This window comes from Notamacropus eugenii, chromosome 3 (assembly GCF_028372415.1).
Source record: "Notamacropus eugenii isolate mMacEug1 chromosome 3, mMacEug1.pri_v2, whole genome shotgun sequence".
Taxonomy (NCBI): Eukaryota; Metazoa; Chordata; class Mammalia; order Diprotodontia; family Macropodidae; genus Notamacropus; species Notamacropus eugenii.
The window spans coordinates 107426581-107442496 of NC_092874.1; the positions used below are offsets into that span (position 1 = coordinate 107426581).

Genomic DNA, 15916 nt, shown 5'->3' on the forward strand with positions numbered 1-15916 from the left:
AGGGGCTTGCCTCTGCCTGGGCTTATGTTGGGGCATGGAGCTAGTCTGGGCTGTGTCAGGTCTGTTTTTGGGTGATGCCTGAAGGGTTGTTGCTCCTAGAGGTTCACCATTCCTTCTGGAACAGCAGCCATCCCAGGGAACTCAAGTAGGAGAATAAATTTACATGATTTACATGTTCATCTTGAAGAGAAAGATGAATTATTCCATTTTAAGTGAATAATTCCAGCTCCAGGAGTAAGGGATGCACTTTAGACCAAATATTTTTGTGGAAAATATTAGGGGGTAAGTACTGAAACTGACTTCATTGGTACAAGAAACTCCTTTTGCCTGTCAGGTAAAAAAATTTAATATCCTAATTTTCACTAGAATTGAAATAGTCTTTCAATTACGAATATAGGCAAGAAATCACAGTATAACTTCACTAGACTACCAATGGGATCTATTGCACAATAAGTTCAGAACCCTCTTGAAGTTTGCCTACAGGAGAAATGTCAAAGTGCTGCATTAGATAAAAATGTAATCAGGAAATAATGAAATAAAAATACAATACAACACAGATGATGTTAACACGTAGTTTTTAAAGTCAGTCTGCAGCCCACAGAGATCATCATGTACAGTTTAGTGACCTAATTTCTATTTTGAGTTTGACAATACTGGCTTAACAGTACGGAAAAATTAAGATACAGACAGTATCATTTGTCAAAAATTTTATTCTGGAGTAATCCTTTTTCTAAATTTGGCAAATGATAAAGGTTAGGTTTTATTTAATTCTATTTCTTTTTGGTGGGGGCAGTGTTGTACCCTGAGATCATTTACGATTTATAAGCAACTCTGGGACAGGTTAAAAAAACCCCCAAACATTCTGTTCCTTCTTTACCATCTTGTCCCAACACATTTGTAGAAATGTGTTGTTCTAAGTAGAACACTTGATACCAGATTTCTGGCTGCCCAGTGCTACCCCTACAAATAATTCTTCATTTTTTATTAGATAAGGTATAGTATGGAGAAAAGCATAGAAATAAAGGCACAATGTGGATATATATTCTTAAAGAGCTTGAAGAGCAAACTCATATAGGAAGAGTTGGTCTTATAATCTCACAGTAAAATAAAAGCTGCATAATGTATAAAACAGAAACCAAAGATGCACTTCCACTTAAAAATGTTAAAAACAAAAATGAAAAATGGATAGTGGTAGTGTACAATACTAATTCAATATATACTCTCTATCATCAATCCAAATGCACAATTTGGGTAAAAGACTAAAGTAGTAGAAAAAATAGCCCAGAAAACTGTGTAACTGCTGCTCTGTTTCAGAAAAGAAACTCAGAAGTCAAAACATGGAGGGAGAAAAAAATGGTTTTTGCTGTTGATAGTCTCTATTATAGAAAACATCCTATATATTGCATAAAGGGGGGAAAATAACTGACATTTCAACAGCTCTTTATATTTTAAATATATAGCTGATTTTTATATCAGCTGATTCTCAAAATGCCCCTGTAAGACAGGTAGTGCAAGTATTTCCCATTTTACAGATGAGCAAACCAAGGCAATAAAAGCTCAGTAAACTAGCCCACTGTTCAGAAGCTACTAAGACAGCCAGGAATTGAATCCTAGGCGTCTGACTTCAAATTTGGGGATCCTTCTCTCTACAACAAGAAATTACTGCTTTTTACAATCATGATCCTTTCTACCTGGGCAGGGGCTGAAGAGGAATGATAGGCTGTTTTAAAATTATTTAAACCTCCTCAAAATTAGGCAGTCTAGTCTAATACAAAGAATACGGGTCTAGAGTCAGAAGACGAGATCGTGAGCAAGTTGTTTAACCTAATTGAACCTTTCTTTATCTGAAAAATGAAGATAATATTTACACATAGCTTATCTCATAAGGTTGCTGCAAAGGAAGCATTCCTGAAAACCTGAAAGCATTATAAATTAGTTATTAAAGCCCCTACTTAAGAAAATACAAAGCACAAATGAAATATAGAAATGTACATTAAGACAACCTAGGTAAGCTGTGGGGGGATATTTTGATTTTTTCAGGGAGTAATGAGAGGCAGGGTGAAGGGTTAGAAAGAAAATTCTGCTCAGAGCTGACTTTCCTTCAGGACTTTTTGTTTTTCCTTTCCTGAACTGTGCTTATATTCATTTAAAGGATCAAAATCAGGTGCATCACAACGCCATATTCTAAGTTAAGGGAGAAGTCACTATATATGTGCTTTCTGTTATGGCAGGGTCAAGTCAAGAGAGAAATGAAAATAGCTTGTAAACAAAGGCAATGCCTCAAGAGGTACCAGGGCCAGAAAAAGCCTCCAGGGAAGAGAGCCACCCTAAAGGGCAACAGGGAACACATGAAGGAGCAGTAATTTTATCAGTGTGGACACTCCCATAATGTAAAAACCCCTCTATAATTACGCAGGTGATCAGAGTTTGCTATCAGAGGTGGGGAGGAGATGGCCAGAGTGGCCCCAGAGAAAAGCAGAGTGAGCTACTCAACCCTTTCCAGCTAGGTAGGACCAGGCTAAGTTTCCATCCCACTAGCATTGCCTTGAGGAAGGAAGGTCTTCTGGCCATGCTGACACCTCAGAGGAGCACTTTGGGGGCTGGGGGCAAAAGATGCCTCCACTCTTTTCCATTTCATTATGTGCTGTGTGGCAGAGTAAGCAACTCCTTGAAAATCAGAATATATACCATGGGAAACCAACATCCAAGAGGGCAGACTGTCAAGACAAAAACAAGCACACTTTTAATGGAAACTGATAACATGACAGACGGTAAGCAGGACACTCAGGGATGCTCCAAGTGGTAGAGGGCACTTTGTACAAGAAGAAGCCCCCAAAATAACAGGGTGCTGCTATTCAGAGTGTGGTCCACCTCTCACCCCAAGGGCAGTAGCAGAGCACAGCCTGATGTTCATGCAGTGTCCCCACTGTATCTCGAGAAGAACCAACTTCTGTCCCCTTGTCCATGGTCACTGCACAGGCATCTGGAGCATCTTCTCCCTCTGTCGTGGGTCACAAAAGAACTGGAGCTTCTTAGGTAGCAGCGTCACCTCCACACGCATGGCTTCATACTCCTCACTGTCAATGCTGAAGGACCCATCTGTTCCCTGTAGAGATGAGGAATCCCAGAGCAGAGAACTCAACAGCCACAGTACTAGACTGAAACAACAGCATGCAGTACAGCTGTGTTCTCAAGTCATATGAGAAGAAACATACCTCAAAACCCTGAACACATCCTAACCATGAGAATGACTTAAAACTGAGGCAACTCCAATCTTAACCATTTCCATTAGCTCTTACCACTGATATATCCCATAAATATGTCAAAAACATACAAGATTTAATAAGAAATGTTACAATGTTGGTAAATTTTGTTCAATAGCTTTCTGATTATTAATTCTAGGTGAGCATAAAACATGGAGACACGCATACATTTGCCACCATCATGGAGGATATCTGCCCAGTGTAGAGTACAAATGGAAGAAGAATTCCCCATTGATGATATGGTTCTCTTTTGCAGATGACATTATGCTGAGTGCATCAAGTCATTGTACATATTCCTAAATCAGATCACTTATTCAAATAATTTTTGTATATTAATATGGGAAAAGTATGTAGATAAGAATGACTTGTTAAAATTATGAGGTATAGTTGGATGGTCAATCTACACCTCTAATCCATCAGCATATTAGTGAACGGTCCTTGGAGATGGATGGTGAAGTCTGCTTAGAACTGAATAGGATAAAGTAGGGGAGGGAGAGAGAAATTCCTTAGGGACTTTGAGGAGTGCTTTTAATGATCCTGAGCTTCTTCCAGAAACACAGGCTTACTGTCTGTGTTGTTACATGTGGTGCTACATGGCTAGTTATGGAAGCTTAATTGCCTCTTAAGAATTAAAGTTTAGAGTCAGGCCAAAGGAAATGCATATGATAGGTTTAAGTAGGCTGTCACTAATTACCAATGGAAAATCATGAAAGAATACCAGTGTAATGAATAATCATCAGATAAAACTACAGCTGGAAAAGGCTAATCATATAATGGGGGCAGCTAGATGGCACAGTAGACATAGTGCTGAGCCTGGAGTCAGGAAGGCTCCTCTTTCTGAGTTCAAATCTGGCCTCAGGCACTTAGTAGCTGTGTAACCCTGGGCAAGTCACTTAACCTTGTTTGCCTCAGTTTCCTCATCTGTAAAATAAGCTGGAGAAGGAAATGGCAAACCCTCAATATCTTTGCCAAGAGAACCACAAATGGGGTCATGAAGAGTCACAGACAATTGAAAAAATGACTCAACAACAAAAAACACATAATGAGAGTTCAGGGCTAAACTCCACTGGTAACACTGAGAGACCTACACTTGAGGATGGACCTCAGCAAATTGAATGGACACCTCACCCATTCCCCTATGAAGGACTAATGGGAGAACATGGACAACCTGTACAGGATAAAGAAGACACAGATGAATTAAAGTATGTCATATTGTAAGGAGTACTGATCTTAATGAAATCACACAGGATACAGATGAAAGCTGTTAGTGCACGTGAGCAAATTCAGAAGTGTCATGTTGTCAGTGGAGGATAAGGAGAGACATCTTGGTTTCAGATCTTGAGGCTAGTCCTAAACAGAAGAGGGCTAGGAAATGGATGAACTACAAGGCTTCCAAGAGATAATGACCGAGGTATATTTTGACGTTTTCAATGGAGAATTTTAATGGAAGTCTACATGTAACCTTCAGTAACTGTTTTAACACATCACTTGGAAAAGGGAAATTTTTCACTTACCAGTCTATGTTTTTTTTATTGGAAATATCATCATAAGTTGTCAGAAAGATCAAGAAAACTCTAATTAGGAAATTAGAATATTACCAACAAAGTCCAGCAGCAAGAGACAGAGAAATTCCATTTAAAATAACTGCAGACAATATAAAATACTTGGGAGTCTACCTGCCAAGACAAACCCAGGAACTATATGAACACAACTAAAAAAAACTTTTCACACAAATAAAGTTAGATCTAAACAACTGGAAAAATATTAATTGCTCATGGGTAGGCTGAACCGATATAATAAAAATGACAATTCTACCTAAATTAATCTATTAATTCAGTGCCATACCAATCAAACTATCAAAAAATTATTTTATAGAGTGAGAAGAAATAATAAAATTCACCTGGAATAACAAAAGCTCAAGGATATAAAGGGAATCAATGAGAAAAATGTGAAAGAAGGTGGTCTAGCCATTGTTGTTTGTCCTTGGTTCTCAAAGACAATCATGACATCAGGAAGATGATGCCATGACTTGCAAGCGAATTATTGAATTTAAGTGAAGGAGGACTGTGCAAGGTCACCAGCCTTACTTTCTTCTCCAGAGTCATTTCTAGATCTCAAACTATATTATAAAGTGGTAATTATCAAAACAATCTGGTACTGGCTAAGAAATAGAGTAGTGGATCAGTGGAATAGATTGGGTACAAATTACATTACAGTAAATAGCCATAGTAATCTAGTATATGATAAACCCAAAGATCCAAGCTTTTGGAATAAAAACTCATTATTTGACAAAAAATGCTAGGAAAACTGGAAAAAGTATGGCAAAAAGAAGGTATAAACCAGAATATCACACTAGAAACTAAGACAAGGTCAAAATGGGTACATGATTTACAACCTAAAGATTGTGAATATGCAAATTAAATAATAACATAAGCAAATTAAGAAAGCATGGAATAGTTTTATCTGTCAGGTTTGTAGATAAGGGAAGAATTTAGGGTCAAAGAAGATATAGAGAGTATTACAAAAGGTAAAACAGATAATTTTGATTACATAAAATGTAAAAGGTTTTGCACAAAAAAACCAATGCAATCAAAATTATAAGGAAAGCAGAAAACTGGGGGGAAATTTTTGCAACAACTCTCTCTAATAAAGGCCTCATTTCTCAAATATATAGAGAACCAAGTCAGGTTTATAAAAATACAAATCATTCCCCAACTGATATGAACAGGCAATTTTCACATGAAGAAATCAAAGTTATCTATGATTATATAAAAAATGATCTAAATCACTATTGATCAGAGAAACGCAAATTAAAACAACTCTGAGGTAACACCTCACACCTATCAGATTGGCTAATATGACAAAAAAAAAGAGAAAATGATGGATGTTGGAGGGGATGTGCGAAAATTGGAATACTATTGCACTGATGGTGGAGTTGTCAACTGATCCAACCATTCTGGAGGGCAATTTGGAACCATCCCTAAAGGGCTACAAGAAACTTCATACCCTTTGACCCAGAAATAGTGCTGCTAGGTCTATATCCCAAAGACATTCCCAAAAAAGGGAAAAGGATATATTTGTACCAAAAGTATTTATAGCAGCTCTTTTTGTGGTGGCAAAGAATTGGAAATCAAAAGAACCCCATTAACTGGGAATGACTAAACAAGCTGTGGTATATGATTGTAATGGAATATTATTGTGCTATAAGAAAACACAAGCAGGATGATTTCAGAAGAACCTGAACTGATGCATAGTTAAGGACCAGGAGAACATTATACATAGTAACAGCAATACTGTCCAGTGAAGAACTGTGAATGACTTAGCTATTCTCAGCAAAAACTGATCTAAGATAATCCCAAAGGACTAATGATGAAGCATACGATCCACTTTCAGTGAAAGAACTGATATTGATTGAATATAGACTTAAGCATGCTATTTTTCACTTTCATTTTTCCCCCTTTTGAGTTTTCTTGCACAAAATGACTAATATAGAATGTTTCACATAATTAAAAAAAAAATTAGAATCCCCCCAGGAAGAAAATAGTAAATCCTGGACTTTTCCTTGAACTTTCTAAGGCAGAGTGAAGAAGGACATTCAGTGTTGGGGGCTAGGATCTCTGAAAAAAACCCATCCCAAGGAGGAATAAGACTAAGAGCTTGCGTTTTATAGAATGCTTTACATCTTGCAAAGCAATTTTCTTAATAACAACAACCCATGAAGTACTCACATTTAATGAATGAGAACACTCACAGGGGTCCTGCCTTTCTTCATACAGCTAGTAAATGTCAGAGCTGAAATCTGAATCCAGGTCTTCCATCTCCAATCTAGTATAATTCCATTATGTCATGTCACCTCAGAGGAGTTAAAAGACAGAAGATGCAAGCCTGCTACCCCTGAACTCTTACCTCAGGAAGAAGCAATGTACACCGGCTGGCTTGAAGGTACTCAGAGCCTTCAGGACACACAAGAGGGTCTCTCATCTTCTGACTTCTGTTAAAGTAGGAAAAAGCAAGCTTAGAAAACTGACAGAAGTAATTGTAATTAGGAATTTACAGTGCAGTGAAGGAGTAGACTCAAGGTAGAACTAAGGCCGCAGCACACAGAAGCCAAAGATAGAAAATTCCTAAACATAACCAAACATGGCAGCCAAAGCCATTGTCCATTTCTGACACAAACTCTCACTTAAACACAATGCATTACCAAAGCCTGTATGAGAATACACAGCTGTGCATTACAACAAAGATTAGCTCTTTAATTCAAAGTAGTCCTGCCTCTGCTCATGTCCTGAGCTCTTAAAATAATCTAAAAGGAAATGCATCAACTAAATCAGAATGAAGCTGTGTTGTAAAAGATAACCAAAAACAACAGAACAGACGACATTCCTCCTCCTGCCGCCATCTTTGAACTCTTGATATCAGCCTAGGATCAATAACACTGATTCTCAAAAGACAGCTTTTACTCTAAATCAAATCAGATATTCACCTAAGAATTGCTAAGAAATCCATTCAATTTCTATAGCTCCTTACAGTCTGTAAGTGCTTTCCCTCATAATAATAAAGCTAGATGACACTTACATAGTGCTTTACGATTTACAAAGCGCTTTTCTTATTACGACACCGAGAGGTGAATTATCCAAATATCCCTGTTTTACAGAAAGGGTCATCACAGTCTTAGAGAGATTACATGATTTGTTCATGGTCACACTGCCAGTAAGTACCCTTCCTACCTCTCACTTGGGCGATTACAATAGCTTTTTAACTGCTTACACTTTGTCAAAACTACTCCTCAACCCATCCTTTACAGAGCTGTTAAAGTGATCAGATGTGACCATGCTGCTTTCCCACCAACAGGGAGTCAGTTCCTTATGACCTCTAGGGTCAGATTCAGCTTGGTCCAGTGAAAGGAGCACAGACTCTGGAGTTAAGAGAACCTGCCTCTGGTGCTCACTAGCCACATAACCTAGAGAAGTCACTAAATGTCCCTGGGCCCAAGTTCCCTTGGCAATAAAGGAAGGGGTTGGACTAGTTAATTTCTGAGGTGTCCTTTCAGTTCTAGGTCTATGATCTTATGACCCTATGGTTGGAATTTAAAGCCCTTCACCTCCCACTGGGCTTATGCTCCCCTTTAAGCATTCCATGATCCAACCCAACTGGCCTTCTTGCTACTCCCCACACATGACGTTATAGCTCCCATATCTATGCCTCTGGATAGGCCTGAAATGTACTCCCTCTCTCACCCAAACTCTTGTATGATTCCTCTCAGATGCTAAGGTGTTCCCTTCAAAATCACCTTTTATTTTGTACACACTATGTACATGTTGCTTTCCCCCACGAATGTAAACTCCTTGAGGACTATTTTCATTGTTACATCCCCTACACCTAGCACAGTGCCAGCTTAATCCTTGTGGAGCCACAATTCAAATCCAAGTCTCCTGATTCCAAAATCCAGCACTCTTACCACTATAGCACACAGTCTCCATGGCCTTATTTGTAATTATAATCTAATTTTGTATCCTCTCCCCCCACTGCCAGATCTTAAACTAGTGCAGGGCTAAGATACTGGCATATTCCCCAGTGGCCAGCACAGGGATCTGCAGTCTTATTATTAGTATTATTAACACTAACAACTGAAGTTCAGAGGGGCTGTGACTTCCTCAAGATCACACAACAGCTAAGGTGTAGAGGTGGCCCTCAAGCCTTCGAACTCCAATGCTTTCTCCTTGTGCAAAGTTGTAATTCTCTCTTCTTCACATGAATACAATGAAAAATCAGTATCTGAGTCTTGTGCTACACTCAAACTCAGTTGTTATTAAATCTCCAAAATCCACTGGGCAAATCAAAGGCATAGGCATCAAATATCAAATTCTTTAAGAAATGAAGAAAAGATAATAAGAAAATGAAGTGAATCAATTCAATGTCTATTTCCTAGTCTTCTAGCTATTACATCTTCAAATATGAAACCTTTACTAGATTTTAAAAGAACGTCTTGAAATCCCAGATCTTATTCTACTTTTTCTGCTATCAATTATTCAGATGCACTGAATGCCATTCCCCTGTAGTGAATAAAAGCAGATATTTTGCTTAACGAGAATGACACAAAAAATAACTTTCACCCATCCTGAGTCTCCTCTGCTATATGGTCATGAGTCTGTAGTTGTTGGGATTAGACAAAGGTATCTATGGTCAACAGATAAGCAAGGCACTGTATGATACACACAACCTAGGTTGAAAGTCTGGAATTTAGAAGAAAGTGTTTCTAGGAAATCACCAAATGACTGAGTAACCCTTGAGAAGCAAATGACTTAAAAACCTGAATGGTAACTATTGAGGAGATGGGGATGAGAGGAACAATAGAAAAAAATAGGAGAAACCAAAAGAGAGGGCAGAAGTTGGGCAACTACTGGCAGAAATTTTTGGAAAAAAATAAAAGGAAGTATGATTTTAGGAAAAAGGGAAATATTTTCTTACCAGTAAGAAGTGACACAGTTGGAATATAGGCTCTGGCTTAGTAACCTCAGATTTGAGTTATGTAAAATCCTGACTAAAAGGATTCACATAAATGAAAAAAACAAAAAACCCAAACCTTTTGTTTCTCTTTTTCAATATTCTTCTTCTAGCTAAATAAAAAGCGTAATCATGTTAATAATACTTCAAGACTATAAAGATACCAGCTAAGGGTAAATGATCTTTCCTTTTGTCCTTTCAAATTCATTTAGAATCAGAATTTTGGAGTTGTAAAGGTCTTGAAGATCTAGTTTCTCTCCTTCTCTATTATCTAAAAGATAAGGCTATGGAAGCCCAGAAAGTTTAAGTTATTTCCTCAAGGTAACAGAGCGAGGAGAAAAATTGGTCTCCTGGGTTTGTCTCAAACTGTTTTGTGGATTTCAAGAAGGGTCATAACAGCAATGAAGCCTTTCTTTGTATGAGGAAGTGGCCAGAAAAAAGGATAACTGATTCCACAAACAAGATGTGAGGGACTCTCTTTATGATCCTCCATCCTGAGGAGTGGAGCCAAGATGATGAAGTAGAAGCATGAACCCACTTGAGCTCTCCCCCCAAACCTCTCAAAAAATCTGTAAAAAAATGACTCTAAACAAATTCTAGAGCAGCAAAAGCCATAAGATGAGAGACTGATGCAAATGTCCAGCCCAAGACAACAGGAAGGGTCTATTGCACCAGGCTCCAGAGCAGAGCACAGTTTGGCATGGGCCATGCCAGTGTGGATGGCGCTGGAGCAGGCCTTAGGAGACTGAATTGCTGGAAGCTGCAGTGGTTTCCAGACTTCTCAACCCACAAACACTAAAGACAGCTTAGAACGTCAATGGGAAGGGTCTCTCACCTGGCTGAGAGGAGAATATGGTCTGGCCCCAGCCCCAGGGTGGTGGCAGCCACTGCTGAAGCAGCAGCTGCTCTGCAGCCCTCCACTTAACAAAGAGCTCAAAGATCAGGAGATTGGCTGGAAAGATAAACAAATGGGGGAGAAAAAAAAAACAGACTACAGATTCTTACTTTCTCGATGATAAGGTATTTTCTTACGTCATTGGTGAGGAGGGAGATCAAGAAATACAACCAGAAGAAGACAACAAAGTCGAAGCTCCTGCATCCAAGAAAAATATGAATTGGTCTCAGGCCATGAAGACCTCAAAAAGAATTTTGAAAATTAAGTAAGAGAAGTAAAGGAAAAATTGGGAAGAGAAATGAGAGTGATACAAGAAAATAATGAAAAACAAGTCAACATGCTGAAGAAAATAACATCTTTGAAATCAGACTAACCCAAGTAGCAAAAGAGGTCCAAAAAGCCAATGAAGAGAAGAATGCCTTAAAAAGCAAAATGGGCCAAAGGGATCCAAAAGCTCACTGAAGAAAATAATTCCTTCAAAGTTAGAATGGAGCAAATGGAAGGTAATGACTTTATGAGAAATCAAGAAATTATAAAACAAAACCAAAAGAATGAAAAAATAGAAGACAATGTGAAATATCTCTCTGGAAAATAACTGACCTAGAAAATGGATCCAGGAAAGATAATTTTAAAATTAAAATCTCAAAGTCATGATTAAAAAAAAAAAAGAGTCTAGACATCATCGTTCAAGATATTATCAAGGAAAACTGCCCTGATATTCTAGAACCAGAGGGTAAAATAGAAATGGAAAGAATCTACCAATCACCTCCTGAAAGAGATCCCAAAAGGAAAACTCCTAGGAATATTGCAGCCAAATTCCAGAGTTCCCAGGTCAAGGAGAAAATATTACAAGCAGCCAGAAATAAACAATTCAAGTATTATGGAAACACAATCAGGATAACCTAGGATTTAGGAGCTTCTACACTAAGGGATCAGAGGGCTTGGAATATGATATTCTAGAGGTCAAAGGAGGTAGGATTAAAACCAGAATCACCTACCTGGCAAATCTGAGTATAATACTTCAGGGGGAAGAAATGGACATTCAATGAAATAGAGGACTTCCAAGCATTCTTGTTGAAAAGACCAGAGCTAAATAGAAAATTTCACTTTCAATACAAGAATCAAGAGAAGTATGAAAAGGTAAACAGTAAAGAGAAACCATAAGGGATTTATTAAAGTTGAACTGTTTACATTCCTACATGAAAAGATGATATTTGTAACTCATGAAACCTTTCTCAGTATTATGGCAGTTGGAGGGAATATTTATTTTTATACACACACACACACATACACACACACATGTATGTATGTACGTACGTATGTATGTATGTATGTGTATATATGTAAATGTGTATATGTATATGTGGCTATCTCTCTCTCTATATATGTGCGTGTATGTATGTGTATATCGAGAGAGAGAGAGAGGGCACAGAATGAGCTGAATATGAAGGGATGATATCTAAAAAATAAAATTAAATGTTGAGAGAAATGTACTGGGAGAAAGAGAAAGGGAGAGGTAGAAAGTAGTAAATCATCTCACAAAAAAGAAGCAAGAAAGAGCTTTCACAATGGAGAGGAAAAGGGGGGAGATGAAAGGAAATAAGTGAGCTTTTCTTTCACTGGATTTGGCTTCAAGAGGGGATAGCATACACACTCAATTGGGTATCAAGTTTATCTTACCCTACAAGAAAGTAAGGGGAAAGGGGATAAGAGAAGGGAGATAATAGAAGGGACAGAAGATTGGGGGAAGGGGTAATCAGAAGCAAACACTTTTGAAGAGGGACAGGTCAAAGGAAAGAATAGAATAAATGGGAGGGGAAGAGGACAGAGGATAATACAGTTAGTCTTTCACAATATGATTGTTATGGAAGTGTTTTGCATGACTGCACATGTATAATCTATATTGAATTATTTGCCTTCTCAATGAGAATGGGTGGAGAGGGGGGAAAGGAGATAATGTGGAACTCAAGACCTTAAAAATGAATGTTAAGAATTGTTTTTATATGCAACTAGGAAATATGATATATATTAGCAATGGGGTTTAGAAACCTATCTCGCCCTACAGGAAAATAGAAGGGAAGGGGATAAGTAGGTAGGTGGGGGGAAATAGAAGGGAGGGTAGATTGGAAGAAAGGGTAACTAGAATACCTGCTGGCCTAGGTTGGGGGGAGGTGGAAGATGAGGAGAAAATTTCAAATTCAAAATTTTGTGGAAGTGAATGTTGAAAACTGATAATAAATAAATTTAATTAGGAAAAAAAAGAAAACATGGCCCATCAAACTCTTCTTACCTAAATAAAGCCAGATGATTCTTCATGTTTCTTTTTTTAAATAATAAACTTAATTCACACACACACACACACACACACACACACACACACACACACACACACACATTTTTATACCATGCCTGCATCTTTTGATGGGAAAGTGGCTAGAAAGCTGGCTTCAGAATCAACGAGATTTGTGCTCAAGTTCTAACACTGACATACTGGCTGTGAGTCTGTGAGCAAGTCACTTAGTCTTTTAGCATCCTAGGCAACAACTCTCTAAGACTAGGTTGCAGAAAAGCTGCTAATCTGTACTGTTTCCTCAGCTGGGAGTTCCCTTTACTAATGAAATCACAGGTCTCATCCCTAATTCCCATTTCTCTGTTCCTGCCCTCCTAGTTCCAACTGTCCTAATATGGCTAAAATGTTTCTTTTGGAGGAACCCAGCACTACACGATTCTCTTGTCCTATCCCTTCCAAAAATCCACAAGTACAACAGAATTGCCATTACAAGGACCTGCTCCTGGTCCTCAAACTGCATGAGATAAAATGCTGATCAGGAGGGAAGATTAATTCTATCACTAGATGGCAGACTTAAAGACAGGAAATTTCATCATTATCTGGCTTCAGTAACAAAAGAAACCAAAGCATCTATCTATTCTCTAGGAAAACAAAAGGCACTTTCCACATACAGCAAATAAATCCAAGGCTGTATCTATTAGCTGAAGATTCTACACTGACTGCAGGAATGGCACTCACTCAAGTATTCACAACTCTCAACTTTGGCAGCAGTAACCATGGGGACCCTGCTGTGGATAAATGTGCTTCTCCCCTCTTCGGGCAGCAGAGGGAGCACTAAGAATGAAAACCAACTAAGTGGCAGATGAAGCCTATTCTTTGGCCCAGGACCAGCAAGGCTGTGCAGTGGAATCTTGGGGAAAGGCTCTGTGAGTCAAGGTCCGGAGCAGGGGTTATGTGTGCAGGGGGGCCAGTATGAGTTTGCAAAGAATCTCTCTGCACAAGGCCTTTTCTGATCCCCAGCAGCCAGTGTCTTCCACCTCTTCCTCTCCCCAAGTTCCCTTTCTGCTAGGTATGCTCTGTATATACAGTGTCTCTCCTGTTCAGATGTAAGCTCTTGGAAGGGACTGAAGGCAGGGATTCACTTCCCTGTTGGCTTTATATCCACTGTACCCTAGCATAATCCCTGGTACATAGGAGCCATTCACTAAATGTTTGATTAACTAAAAAGTCCTGGGAAAGGAAAAAGGTAAGCTGGTCATTAAGTTCTCTCACTTTCCTTGTAGGTTAAACGCTAGTATGAAGTATGTATGATCTCCTCTTAAAGGCCTTGAAAGTGCTGTGGAGCCATGCAGGGAAGCCCAATCTGAAAAGCTAAACTAAATTCCAAGCAGAAGAAAAAAACCCAACTCCAACAGATTCTTTCTTTTGATTCTCAAGACCACTGGTGAACCTGGAGAACACTAAGGTCTAAAACCTCACCCCCTTCATTTCCCAAGCCAGCCTCTTTTCCTTTGTACTTACCCCAGACTTATGAAGTCACTTTTACTGACAGTATCTGGTTCAATGCAAATGTTCATGAAATCTTCTGTGCCCTGAGAAAGGGAGTTCAGAAAACTCTTATTAGTGTTTTTAATACCGTAGCTAATAAGATTTAGCCTGGATATTATCATCGGATAATGGCCAAAGGAAGTTCAGTTCAATTCAGTAGGGTTTTAATAAATGCTGAATGTGGGGAAAGCCTCGTGTTAGGTGAGGGAGGAAGGTAAGTTGAGAAGGACACAGTCCCTGCTCTCATGGATCTTACAGTGTACAGTCTGGCAGGAGGAGGCTCATGCTCTATGGCTGAGAAGTATGTTTGTGACTTTTTCCTTCAGGGACCCTGACTTTCACTTCTGTTTCTCATTTCCTAAGCCGAAATAATTCAGAGATATTAATGGCTGAGACTGGTCACTAAAAATAATAATCAGTAATATAATTAATGTAATTTCTGGTCCCATATGCAGACCTTCCTTCTGATTAGTCACTTTTAGGCCATGGAAATGGTTTTCAGATTCTCCATTCTCACTGATGCCACCGTATGGAGAGCCACATACAAGCTGTACAATACAGATTATGGAAAGAAAGGAGGCCTTATATGGTGGTACAGGTCTCTCTTTCTACAACCTGCTGCTGCTGCTGGATTCATGGCAAGTCAATGGCCAGTAATGGAAACCTAGTTCTCCGTGAAAGAATTCCAGTCCCCATCATGTAGGGTTCACATGCAGCCAATGGCATACTTTCTTCTGGTTATAGTATTATTTGAGCATCCCTCAGTTTAATTCTTGCTTTCCTTCACTAAGTTAACTGGGAGACATTTAGGAGGACTACCACTTATCAGAGGGCATGGAGAACAGCAGTAATAATTTATATTGCCCTTTAAAGGTCTGTCAAGTGCTTTAGACAAATTAACTCATTTGAACCTCCCAAGAACTCTCTAAGACAGGTACCATTATTATTTCCATTTTACAGATGAAGAAACTAAGGCTTAGATTAAGTGACTTGTCCAGGATAATGCAGCCCTTAAGCGTCTGAGTTAGTATTTGAACTTGGGTTCACGACTCCAAGTAGCTGCCATGTGCAGTATTTCAAATACCTGTGATTTTGTCAGTTTGGGAATTCCTTCCATCAATGCAGACTGTAATCTGTTTACAACTCTGATAACTGGCTGAGGTTCAGAGAAGTGACTTACTCATGGTTATATAGAAAATATAGGTCATATGGGATTTCAACCCAAGTTTCCCTGACTCATAGGGCAGTATTACCCACTATTCCACACTGTCTCAATTCCATTAAAAAAAAACAAAAAACAGTAATTACTTTAGTCCCTTTCTGGGTGAGAGTGGCCAAAAGCTTCTTTGTAAGGGCCAAAGTGACATACTAGAACATAACACAACCAGTAACACACACACACACACACACACACAC

At 38.8% G+C, this 15916-nt stretch overlaps 1 protein-coding gene across 5 annotated transcripts in view; it reads right to left on the reverse strand.

The window, feature by feature from the left end:
- Window positions 1-2718: 2718 nt before the first annotated feature.
- AGK (acylglycerol kinase) overlaps window positions 2719-15916 on the reverse strand; it is a 103003-nt gene continuing 89805 nt past the window's right edge. For all 5 annotated transcript variants that reach the window (XM_072652552.1, XM_072652553.1, XM_072652549.1 and 2 more), the window contains exons 14-16: window positions 14474-14544; window positions 7170-7254; window positions 2719-3106 (exon numbers count right to left, since the gene is read on the reverse strand). In XM_072652552.1, the coding sequence (XP_072508653.1) occupies window positions 2969-3106; window positions 7170-7254; window positions 14474-14544 (294 nt within the window). In that variant the 3' untranslated portion in view covers window positions 2719-2968. The remainder of the gene's footprint in view (window positions 3107-7169; window positions 7255-14473; window positions 14545-15916) is intronic.